The sequence below is a fragment of the Oncorhynchus clarkii genome, chromosome 13, assembly GCF_045791955.1.
Source record: "Oncorhynchus clarkii lewisi isolate Uvic-CL-2024 chromosome 13, UVic_Ocla_1.0, whole genome shotgun sequence".
NCBI lineage: Eukaryota > Metazoa > Chordata > Actinopteri > Salmoniformes > Salmonidae > Oncorhynchus > Oncorhynchus clarkii.
This window is the reverse complement of record NC_092159.1, coordinates 47309772-47322829: the sequence shown is the minus strand read 5'-3', so window position 1 is coordinate 47322829 and position 13058 is coordinate 47309772. Positions and strand designations below refer to the sequence as shown.

At 41.5% G+C, this 13058-nt stretch overlaps 2 protein-coding genes across 2 annotated transcripts in view; both read right to left on the bottom strand.

Moving 5' to 3' along the window:
- Positions 1 to 8320, bottom strand: part of LOC139364926 (E3 ubiquitin-protein ligase SMURF2-like) — a 54797-nt gene extending 46477 nt beyond the window's left edge. Inside the window, exon 1 of the mRNA XM_071102164.1 lies at positions 7947 to 8320. Within this exon, the coding sequence (XP_070958265.1) occupies positions 7947 to 7998 (52 nt within the window). The 5' untranslated portion in view covers positions 7999 to 8320. The remainder of the gene's footprint in view (positions 1 to 7946) is intronic.
- Positions 8321 to 8662: 342 nt separating this feature from the next.
- Positions 8663 to 12443, bottom strand: LOC139423996 (importin subunit alpha-1-like). Its single transcript, XM_071175670.1, has 11 exons — positions 12335 to 12443; positions 12003 to 12124; positions 11750 to 11890; positions 10946 to 11034; positions 10554 to 10819; positions 10354 to 10448; positions 9874 to 10137; positions 9498 to 9731; positions 9224 to 9406; positions 8962 to 9111; positions 8663 to 8877 (listed from the first exon to the last, which is right to left on the bottom strand). Exons 2-11 carry the CDS (start codon positions 12066 to 12068, stop codon positions 8788 to 8790), a joined length of 1578 nt encoding a protein of 525 aa, XP_071031771.1. The 5' UTR covers positions 12069 to 12124; positions 12335 to 12443; the 3' UTR covers positions 8663 to 8787.
- Positions 12444 to 13058: the final 615 nt, after the last annotated feature.

The following is a 13058-nucleotide window of genomic DNA, read 5'->3' as shown; positions in this document are numbered from 1 at the left end:
TTTTGGTGATTGTTAGTTCTCAAAGATAAATTCTGAAAAAAATATATTAGCACATTAACCGGCTCTGCCAGATTAACACACCAGGCCTTTGAAGGCGCTCATTCAACCACCCAGGAGGATTACCATTCAAGTCGGAGAAAACTGCCACTGCCCGCACGGCACCCAGACGGCGTCTTCCTTGGGAAGCTGACAGAGGGGCTTCTTAGGAGCGGTGGTGTGAAAAGCAGATATGTCAGTGTGTAAATAGGAAACTGGAGTGGAGAATGATCAAAATGGACAACCCCGAGGCAGAGCAGGTGCGGAGAGTGTTTCCTCTGTCAGACAGTAAGGTGGAGGGGCGCTTGTAAATAATGTCAGCCGCTGCCTGGAGAGCACTAATTATCAGAGAGGGGCTGGCTGCAGATGTTCTGTCGACTGATACTCACGCTCAGCACCTGCTTATCATTAGATGCCCTCTGGTTTCACAAAGAACATCTACAGAGGCAAGACAGAGCGGAGTATAGACAGGCGGGTTGGTTGACAACGTCAAAACAATGAAGCACTCACATCTAAGAGGCAAAAGGCTGTGTTATGATTCTGAATGGTCAGATGGCAGCTTCTTGCCATTGCTGTAGCTGTGGGGAATCATAGGTAGCTGTTTCAGCTAGTTGTCTTGTTTTGAGGTGTTTTGACTTATGTCACTGCTATGCCAACATAGCTCAAATTCGCTAGCTAGCTAATCAACAACTGTAACGATTAGAGGTCGACTGATTAATCAGAATGGCCGATTAATTAGGGCCGATTTCAAGTTTTCATAACAATCGGAAATCAGTATTTTTGGACACCGCAAAAAAAACACACACCTTTATTTAACTAGGCGAGTCAGTTAAGAACACATTCTTATTTTCAATGACGGCCTAGGAACGGTGTCTTAAATTAACTGCCTTGTTCAGGGGCAGAACGATAGAGTTTCACCATGTCAGCTCGGGGGATCCAATCTTGCAACCTTACAGTTAACTAGTCCAACGCAATAACGACCTGCCTCTCTCTCGTTGCACTCCACACTGCATGTTACGCGAATGCAGTAAACCAAGGTAAATTGCTAGCTAGCAATAACTACAACCTAAAACTTTTTTACCTGGGAATATTGAAGACTTATGTTAAAAAAGGAACCACCAGCTTTCATATGTTCTCATGTTCTGAGCAAGGAACTTAAACGTTAGCTTTCTTACATAGCACATATTGCACTTTTACTTTCTTCTCCAACACTATTTTTGCATTATTTAAAACAAATTGAACATGTTTCATTATTTATTTGGGGCTAAATTGATTTTATTGGTGTATTATATTAAGTTAAAATAAGTGTTCATTCAGTATTGTTGTAATTGTCATTATTACAAATACATTAAAAAAATAATAGTAAAAACAAAAACAAAAATCGGCCGATTAATCGGTTTCGGCTTTTTTGGCACCCCAAAAATCTGTATTGGTGTTGAAAATCATAATCGGTCAACCTCTAGTAACGATACATTTGAGAGACACCAGTGCTTATAGGGCAAATGTATTTATGTTCTCAATAAACATTAAGATGAAATGGTTTACATGTTGTCAATAATCCTTTGTTTGTAAGCCAACCCCATCTGTGCTGCCCCAAAGTTGTGCACACATCCGTTTGTTTGGTAAACAAACCACCTGTCTATAGGAAGGGGAATGTGAGGTGGTCTGTGCATTTAGTTTCTAAATGAGACTAGGAAACTATAATCCATTAATGCGACTTGAATGGAATGTATTGAGTCAGTGAGATAAGCACACAAACACACACACCAACATTTGCCAGCATTAAGTTCAATAAAGAACTCTGAATTTGGGAAAACAATCCACCACTGAAGATAATTGTAAGGGTTCTCTTCCTCCTCTTCTGAGGAGGAGTAGCGAGAAGGATCGGAGGACCAATGTGCAGCGTGGTAAGTGTCCATAATGTTTTTTAATAAAGACAATAGAACACTCGAACAAAACAAAAAACGATGACGTGAATATACAAAACCGAAAACAGTACCGTGTGGACCAAACACTCACACGGAAAACATACACCCACAACCCAAAAGTGAAACCCAGGCTACCTAAGTATGATTCTCAATCAGGGACAACAATTGACAGCTGCCTCTGATTGAGAACCATACTAGGCCAAACTCAAAAACCAACATAGAAAAACAAACATAGACTCCCCACCCAACTCACGCCCTGACCATACTAAAACAAAGATATAATAACAGAACTAAGGTCAGAACGTGACAATAATAAAGCTCTGTCTGATGGCCCACTCTATGCTCTGCCTAGCTGGGAGCACCACTCTCCTAAGGTCCACCACCGACTGATTGCTCAAACACATCGCACTCTAGAGAGGACAGGACTCATAATCCACCCAGCAATCTGAGCAAAACACGAGGACCAACCGAAAGTCCTGCTGCGTAATAGGACTGCAATTCTTCACTTTATTATTACTATGAACCTCAAAGGGAGTTTCTCTTGTCTGCTCCCCACCTGTCAGGGGTGACATTTGGACAAGTGTTAGTCTGTAAAGAGCTTCCTCTCCGATGCTGCCCACTCCGCCTCTACATCTGGCCTCGGCTCCGTTGCTGGCAGCGGTTTGGGAGTGTGACCGCAGAAGTCTTTGTCCTCGTTGAAGAGCAGCTGAACCAACAGGAAAGCCAACCCCAGTCAATTCATTTATGGAAAAATTGCAATTATCGGAGCACCCTCGGCGGGGGAAGGAAAACATTTACAAATGACGCGCAATAATTGCTATTGTTTTGTTTTCCTTTTCTTTAAGCAAAATGTGGAACTGTTCTGCAGTTCTGTAATGGAGTAGCAAAGTCAACAGTTCCCCACATGTACCTAATCATTGTGTATTTACGATGTATCCCGTCTGAACACCCAGATGACCAAAATCACTTCCATACAGGCACTCTATAAAACGGCTGAGCCACATGAACGCACCAGACAGACTCTGCACACATTAAGAACTCTGGATCATTAAGTCCTGTGCCTCTGTAGCACCATCTGTGCCCAGCTGCAAGTTTCCCCCCACTACCTAACATGTTAACCCAATCGGTAGACTAAGGACTACAGAGAATGGATCCTTCAATCAGATTTCTACAGCGAGAGAATGTTTAGTCTCGCAACCTATTGTCAAAGGAATTGTTTGGGGCTGCTTTGATTTAAATGAGACAAGTGCATCTGTGTTCTTTCAACAGCCCATTTTATAAGATCCCAGAGAGGTAGCTAGCAACTATAATCGACTAAATAAAATGTAGACATTTCAATAGGTAAACCTGACAAAGCTGCAGCTTTGTTCAATAATGTCCTCAATAGTAGCTGGTTCCCAGTCAAAAGAAAGATCCAAAACCACTGACGGAGTCAGAGAGAAACCCAGCACCACACGACAGCTTTCTCTCTCACTGAGGGTGGGGGTGACACGCGCTTAGGACTGGGAGGGAAGCAGTTTACAGTCGGAAAAAACAGGACTGAGTGACTCACAGAAAGAAAGAGGGGGGATGCTTTTGTGGAGAATGATAGACAATCTCATAGAGTCAGTTCTTCCCTATTTCCTGTGCATGGCAAAACCCAGAAGAGTAATATGCATGTTAAACAAATAGAGTTGAATCAACTAACAAAGGGTCAGACAATAAAACTAAGAACAGATGGCCCTTACATATATTTTTTTAGAACCTTTTGCTAAGCGTTTCATTTTACTGATGCTATGGAGATCTCTTAATCAATGTCTGTGCTGTTCAAATCTGTTGGCGGGTGAGGCGAATTCAGCTCTCGGCTACAAACAGCTGGGGATCAGAAGCCTCAGTGTTAAAATGGAGGGATCACTTCTCCCTTCCACAGCTTCTTTGTTCAAATTACTTTATGGGAGACAGATAAGTTAGCATGTGCTGTGTCCTGACAAATTTATGGCTGTTTGGAATGGATACCATTTGGTCATGAACCATGTTTGAGTAATACAATTTAGAGCTGATCAGATAAGGTGCTCCGCATTGAGACATATTTTAACACTGTAATTTATTACTTACCGGATCATGTATTGTGCCATTAACCATGTTTGTGTGACATAATTTAAGAATGATCAGCTGTAGAGCATAATGGAAACCTGTCTTGTGTATTCAAGGGGCAATTCTCACCACAAGTGTTAGTTTTAGCTGCTTGCTTGCCATATTTTTCCAGTTTAAAAGCTGGCAACCGTCTGCAACATCTGGTTCAAATGGATGGGGGTATGTCAGCAAGGAGAAGCTCAGAGGAACGCAAACAGCGACAAGACTGCTCACATGTAACAACTCATCATTCAGGGTTTACCCAATAACAAACTCATCAACAGCAATGTGTCAAAGTCAACTACATCTAACAAGCTGCTATTAACAATTCACGACTCATGCTCAGACCTTCATCACTTATACAAACTCACCTATCAGTAAGTAAACACATTAGAGTTTCACAAACATGTCATCTTATCATGCCCAAATAATGATGATTTAGTTTATACAATATTTGAGAGATGGAGAATGGAGAAAGATGGAGAACAAGCTATGAAAGAAAATGAAAGAAAAATATTGGAGTTTTGGTGAAGGTACAGCCAACTAGCGCAAAAATAATATTGCGATATTGTCCAAACAATATATCGTCAAAAATAAAATCCCAATATGTAACGGCAAGGCCGATTAATTAGGGAGTTTTCAAGTGTTCATAACAATCGGTAATCGGCATTTTTGGACGTCGATTATGGCCGATTACTTTGCACTCCATGAGGAGACTGCGTGGCAGGCTGGCCACCTGTTACACGAGTGCAGCAAGGAGCTGTTGTTACTAGCTAGCATTAAACTTATCTTATATAAAAGAAACAATCAATCTTAACATAATCACTAGTTAACTACACATGGTTGATGATATTACTTGTTTATCTAGCTTGTCCTGTGTTGCATATAATCAATGCGGTGCCCGTTTATTTATCATCGAATCACAGCCTACTTCGCCAAACGGGTGATGATTTAACAAGCGCATTCACGAAAAAGCACAGTCGTTGCATCAATGTGTACCTAACCATAAACATCCATGCCTTTCTTAAAATCAATACACAAGCACATTAACCTACATATTTAGTTAATATTGCCTGCTAACATGAATTTCTTTTAACTAGGGAAATTGTGTCACTTCTCTTTCGTTCTTTGCAAGTAGAGTATATGCAGCAGTTTTGGCCGCCTGGCTCGTTGTCGAACTGTGTGAAGACCATTTCTTCCTAACAAAGACCGGAATTAATTTGCCAGAATTTTACATAAGTATGACATAACATTGAAGGTTGTGCAATTGAAGGTTGTTTGATAAAATACAGAACGGTCCCGTATTTCACTGAAAGAATATACGTTTTCGAAATGATAGTTTCCAGATTTTACCATATTAATGACCAAAGGCTCGTATTTCTGTGCATTTATTAAATAATTAAGTCTACGATTTGATATTTGATAGAGCAGTCTGAGTGGTGGTAGGCAGCAGCAGGCTGGTAAGCATTCATTCAAACAGCACTTTCCTGCGTTTCCCAGCAGCTCTTCGCTGTGCTTCAAGCATTGTGCTGTTTATGACTTCAAGCCTATCAACTCCCGAGATTAGGCTGGCAATACTAAAGTGCCTATAAAAACATCCAATAGTCAAAGGTATATGAAATACAAATGGTATAGAGAGAAATAGTACTATAATAACTACAACCTAAAACTTCTTAGCTGGGAATATTGAAGACTCGTGTTAAAAGGAACCACCAGCTTTCATATATTCTGAAGGAACTCAAACGTTAGCTTTTTTACATGGCATATATTGCACTTTCACTTCCTTCTGCATTTTTGCATTATTTAAACATTTCATTATTTATTTGAGACTACATTTTTATGTATTATATTAAGTTAAAATAGTGTTCATTCAGTATTGTTGTAATTGTCATCACCACCGACTAAATCAGTATTGTTTTTTTTGGTCCTCCAATAAGCGGTATTGACGTTGAAACATCATAATCAGCCGACCTCTACTATCAACCCCCCCAATCACAAATGGGTAGTCAGGTAAGGAGGACATACCTCCACGGCACTGACTCCCTAAACAACATCCTTCCCTGCCCAGAGCGAGTCCGGCTGTGGGGGAGCATATGGATAATGCTGTACAATTTTACATAGCCTAATTCTAAAAGAGACCTTCCCTGGGGAGAAGATGGCAGAAGAAGAAAAACACTTCAGTTCAACCGACAGACATGTGGAAGACAGGCAGAAAAGCAAATATGAAAGTAGTTAAGTGAGCAAATACACATTTTGTGTAAAGTCAGGAAAAGAGGTCCATGTGATCATACTCCTTGTTTTTGACAGGGAATTCACATTCTTACTATTTCTCCAAGACACCAATGCAGTCGATCTCTAAGTGGAACGACAGACTAATTCACAATGGGCAATTTACAAAGTTCAAAAAAAAAAGTGACAGAAAAGTGTTGCACTTGACCACCAATTAGTTCGGACAAACAAGACATCGAAATCTGTCTTAAGTTCAGGATATTACTTTGGAAACATTTCAATGGGGCAATCTAGTTCTAACCTGGTTACCTCACCAGTAGAATTTGTGCAGAAAAGTTCACATTTGGACAAAGTCACAGGTTGTCAGAACTCTGTGCTTTACTTTCAATGCTTAAAGCTGCGTTTACAATGCAGCCGAACTCTGATCTTTTCGCTAATTGGTCTTTTGAGCAATAATATTTTGCCAAAAGACTGAGCAAAAGATCTGAGTTGGGCTTCCTGTGTAAATGTGGCCTCTGTAGCACAGGTGATTTAAGCAACACCATTGAGAGTCATCTATTTTCCCCATCAAGCAGATCTCACTTCAGTCCAGAGACCCCTGCACTACACTCATTTCTATCAGGAACAGCACTAGCTTAAATATTTCATTTGGCTCTTCCTGGTAAATGGAAAGGCCTGGAATTTGACTCGGCCCTGATCCTGGAAGTACATCAAACACCACTGCTGTCATCCCCCTCTCCCAGTCAAAACAATGTCCTCTCATGTAAACGTTTCACTGTTTGTGTTGAAATGGTACAAACCAAATAAGAGTAACCCAGAGAGTGCGTTGAGGCCCTATTTGCATTACAGCCACAATATTCTGGGGGGGATTGAGCCCCACTTTGCAGGATGTGGACTGTCTGGGAGATATACTGCATTTACACTGACAGCACCATTCCCATCTTTTTCCACAAATTCCCCCCCAGCAATAATTGTGCAAAAGATCGGAATTGGTCTGCCTGTGTAAACGCAGCCATAGTCGCCATTTAGATGCTTCAATTATACAGATTGTGTGGTAGCTATGGCATTGTTTTATTAGCTAGATTAATAGCAAGGAATACAGTCATGTGGGACAGTGACATTTTTGGCAATTAATGAGAATGTTGGTTACCCACATGAACATAGTATATGCATAGTTAAAATTATAACGTTATTGAATGTCTTCAGCAAACACCAACTATTTTTTAACTAGCTTGATTAAACCAGTGATGTTACAATTTAGTTAGTAGCTAACAGCAATCCCAGGCGGATTACTTTTGTTTTGCCTGTGCTAACGTTATATTAGCTGGTTAGCTAACATTAGAAGCCAACGTTAACAAGCTAGCTAACAGTTTAATTTAGCACGCGTTATAAATCATATTTCTGAAACGTTGCCAAGTGATCTAGCTACTGTGTCGCTTAGTTTGTTTAATGTGCCACATACATAACGTGCCCTACTCGAAATATTCAAGTGCGCCCAAACTTTTAAACCACAGCACGCACACGTTTGTCCTACAAACTAACGTCGTTAGCTGGGCTAGCAACACACAATAAACTAGCTATAGTAGCTAGGTCGCGCTAAGTAGCCACATTTGTGGAGGGACAACATTCAACGTCTCTTACCTGTTAAACGCAGTTTAACCGGACCAGTTCGCCGAACTCCTTGGTTAGACATCTTGCTTCCAGCTTAATATTTTAGACTAACCAGTTTCAGACCGAAGTAACAATAACTGGAGTGAAGGCATTGTTGCCCGGATGTAGACAGCACTGCTGCCATCATGATCACACAATCGCTGTCGCGCACATACAAACTATTACTAGGTCGGATGCCGCAGAGTGCATTTGATTTTGCAAGAGTATTTGGTCATCGGGGTTCTGGCTGACTAATTATTTTAGAGTAAGCAAGCGAACCGAGCTCACACTTCACATCTTCAGCGCTCTCCAGCTTCGGACCGATTGGAATTCAGTCCTCCTCCCAGCCAGACGAGAGTTGAACTGTCGTGCGCCCTTCAGTGCAGAGCCCACTTCAGGGAGGCTAGTAAGTAAATGACCAATGACGACATGGGGATGGAAACAGCTGCCTGTACGACTTGGCTAAAAACTTTAATTATCGGATGCCAAAGACAGAGAAAATACAGCTTTGTCAGACAAGTGAAATTTTGGGTCACAATTTTTTTGTTTTTTTTGTTTTTTTAAGTGGCTCTGACAGTCCAGATACCGTAGTAAAAACAGTGTTTCTTTGCATTTAGTTCTTACAGAAACAAGAGGGTGGAAACTATAAAGATTTATATTGGAATTCAATGCATTGCCAATCCACCCAAACCAAGAAATTACAGCAGTTGAAATTTCTAAGAATTTTATTTACAGACATTTATAAAACATATGTACATTTCAGACAATGGAAGTCCATTATTAGAGGACAAACAGTGGCAGTATACAGTAAAGATGAAAGGAAAAGTGGTATTTAGAAGTTGAAAGTGCTTTGGTTCTCACTGATCTGGAATGCATATCCATCAGTTGTCAATTCTGGAGCAACACATTGGTCTTCCTCTTCCTAGAAAACAGAACATTTGAGGCAAAGGAAACATACCATCTATAATAGGACAGGTTCAATTAGTCACCATTACACAATGCTCACCTCGCCAGAGAAATATTTCTCAATCAGGTTGAGGGAGGCCTTGTAGACTAGCTCATTCTCATGGGACTGCAGAGCTTCAATCTTGTCTAGCCCACCACATTCCTCGATCATCATGCACAGCTTGTCTGCTTCACCAATCTTATCTCCAGCCTGATGGACAAAACAAGTTAATAAATATGGCACCCGAATCTTGCAGTTACAAGGTACAAATGCCTATTAGTTAAATAAGATTAACTAATTCTTGGCGAGAAGGTCCACTTACCAGGAAAATGTTGGTGATGGCATCCAAGATGACAAGGATGGTTTTGCTGTCCTTTGTTGAGAGTAGATTCAACAAAGGCTCCAGCACATTGGCTTGAACAAGGTACACAACCTGTTCAACTGTGCCCCCACTGGTAAAGTTGGTTATTGCCCAAACTGCCTCTTTCTGAGTCTTGTAGTCACCCTGTATAGAAAAGCAGATGAGGAATAAGCAATATAAAAAATCCCACCAATCCTAATTACACTATTTTGCTACAGAAATCAAACCTACATACCTTGCGTAGGACATCTACCATGAGAGGAACCAGGCCAGCATTGATGATATCCTGGATCTGAGAGTCTCTCCCTGCAGTGATGTTGGACAGGGTCCAGGAGGCCTCCTTCTGGATGTTACTCTTGTGGTGGCGAAGCAGGCCAGGGAACATGGAGAGGGCCCCAGCGTTCAGCACGGCCTGAGTCTGCTCATCCGTGCCAGTCACCATGTTTCCAATTACACGCAGAGAAGGAGTCTGAAGGAGACAGGTCAAAGACAGTGGGCACTTGGGTGAAAAAAAGACAGTACCATAGATGTTGAAATATATAAATATGGTGACTACTTCATTGTACATGACAGCCAACCACCTCTGCACAATAACTAGACTGGGCACATACCACAACAGCGATCTCCCCAGAGCCAAGCAGCTGCACCAGGCGGGAGATCAGGCCAGTCTGCACCACCACCTCAATGCGATCATTGGGCCCGTCGGTAAGATAGGACAATGCCCAGCAGGTGTCTGCCAGCACCTCCTTATCATCATAGTGCAGCAGACGCACCAGAGTGGGCATGATCTGCTGCACGGCTGCCAGAGGGGGAGACGGGTTCTTGTTGCGGCACAAGTTTGACAACGTCCAGGTGATGTTCCTCAGGTAGCCAGACTGCAGAGAAAGACAAATAAATATTTGAGGTGTTCATTAATTGAGTTACAGCACCTCCCAGTGGCCAGTGAGGAAAGTAATGTGGGGCAAGGAGTTATCAAAAAACAAGACTGATACTTTGTAGCATGTCATAAACAAGTCAAGTGATTGACCATCGCTTATGAATAGTTGCCAAGGGTCACCACATTGAGAGTACTAGGCACTAAGAATACTTACAGAGAACAAAGAGAGCTCAGGGACAGCGAGCAGACTAAGCAAGGGGGCCACAGCTCCATGCTTGATGACCTGGTCTCTGTAGACCGACCCATCACCTAACAGAATAAATCAAGGACGCGAGGTTAGGGGTGGGAGATCACTTATGCAGTTTAGGGCTCTATACACTGACGAGATGCTGTAACAAAAAAGGAATGCTTTACCTGCAATGTTACCCAAAGCCCAGACAGCCTGCTCGCTGATGTGGGGGTGGGGAGACAAGACAAGCCTGATGAAGGCTGGAATGGCTCCGCCCTCCACAACAGCACTGGTCTGGTCAGATGTTCCAGATGCAATGTTGGTTAGAGCCCAGGCAGCCTCAAACTGGATAGGGGGTGACTCCAAACCCAAGAATGCAACTAACTTAGGAATCAGCCCAGCACTGATGATGTTGTCAATGGGAGGATGTCTCTCACGGGATAGCAACTTCCTGTAATGAGAACAATTGAAAAAGCAACGAATTATGATCATGGTAGCCAACACTTCAAAATAAAATAAAAAAAACTGCCAAAATAAACACAGGATTTCCCAGACAGTTTTACATGGATTACTTTACCTTGCAGCCTGCGTAGCGTTGAGCTGGGCATCAAGGTTGTTACTGTTCACACCAGCAAGAATCTCCTCCACGGTCCACTGTCGAGTGGCCTGTAAATTAAGACAGGTTGTTGCCATTGGAATTATTTTACTAGGCAAGTCAGGAACAAATTCTTATTTTACGGCCTTCCCCGGCCAAGCCCTCCCCTAAAGCCAACACCTCATTTGGCCACCTTTCGTTCCAGTTCTCTGCTGCCTGTGACTGGAACGAATTGCAAAAAAAAAAAAAAAAAAAAAAAAAAAAAAAAAAAATCGCTGAAGTTGGAGACTTTTATCTCCTTCACCAACTTCAAACATCTGCTATCTGAGCAGCTAACCGATCGCTGCAGCTGTACATAGTCTATCGGTAAATAGCCCACCCATTTTTACCTACCTCATCCCCATACTGTTTTTATTTATTTACTTTCCTGCTCTTTTGCACACCAATCTCTCTACCTGTATATGACCATCTGATCATTTATCACTTCAGTGTTAATCTGCAAAATTGTAATTATTCACCTACCTCCTCATGCCTTTTGCACACAATGTATATAGACTTTTTCTACTGTGTTATTGACTTGTTAATTGTTTACTCCATGTGTAACTCTGTGTTGTCTGTTCACACTGCTATGCTTTATCTTGGCGAGGTCGCAGTTGCAAATGAGAACTTGTTCTCAACTAGCCTACCTGGTTAAATAAAATAATATTTTTTTTAAATAACCCGGATGACGCTGGGCCAATTGTGCGCCACTGGGATTGTATAAACAGACAGGCATAACAAACTCACTTGACAGTTTTGACTTTTCTCTTGAAGTGGGGAAGTTGCCTCGTCGACCAAAGTAGTGACATTTCTTCTTTTGAAGATCTGATCGTCCTTCTTTGCCTTGCGAAGTTCGACGTTCACTTCTACTCTCCTGCGTCTAAGTTCCTGCAAAGTGATAAACAACCATCATTGACTGTGCCTAGCCAGATTCATTTAGCTAGCAAGGCATGAACACATTTGAAATGAAATTGAAAAATGTGTCATGAATGTCACTTACAGTTGCATCTTTTCCCTTATTCTTGAACTTGTCCAGACGGACACCGTTCTCGTTGCCAGCAGACATTTTTGGGCAAATTGATAAATGCTCGAAGTTTGATGCAGAAATATTTTTTTGAGCACCTAAACGAAATGCAACAATTAGCTTTATAATACGATTTTCTAGCTAGGATCCAAGAACACGTTTTTGCCTTTTATATAAAGTTATATCAGTCACAAGTGAACAGGAAGAGTGGCGAGCAAACCCCATCAACAAAGTAAAGCAGTAACATATAGAAGTATATCGAATATTTGCCAAACACTACAAAATATGAGCACTTGCCAAGCACTTACCCGGTCCTTCTTCAAAAATTATAGATAATGCATTTGCACAGACCTTTAAATTCCTGCCACAAAGCTCCCTGATTGGTCTGTTCGATTAAAAGCATCACCCTATTGGACTGTTTTGAAAAATCACAGGGTGCTCTGGAAATGTTGTCAGTAGAGACCTATCGCGAGATTTCAGTACTCCCATGCCCTCATAATACAATTTGTGTCATATCAGAAACAATTTTTCCAAACAAGTTCATGTTGGAACAGTTGCTTTTGTGTTATTAAATATAACCGTTCAAAATGTGTTTTCTGCTTAGGTCTGTGTGTGGAAAACAATATTTAAATCTGATGCAATTCAAGGAGTGGTTTTAAACCGCCCAGAAGATACGCTTAACATCAGAGAACCCAGACAACTAAAATCTGTTAAAATATATGGATAAACATTACACTGACTATATTGTATCATGACCAATAATCAACATCATCCTCTGAATATAGCATTTACATGTGCTTCCGTATATGCATACAATCCAGACATGAATGCCTGGAACTGGGGATAAAGGGTCACTGGACGGAAAAGGCACACACTTGCCTATATAAGTTCCCACAGTTGACAGTGCATGTCAGAGCAAAAACCAAGCCATGAGGTTGAAGGAATTGTCTGTAGAGCGCTGGAGACAGAATTGCGTCGAGGCACAGATCTGGGGAAGGGTACCAAAAAATATCTGCAGCATTGAAGGTCCAC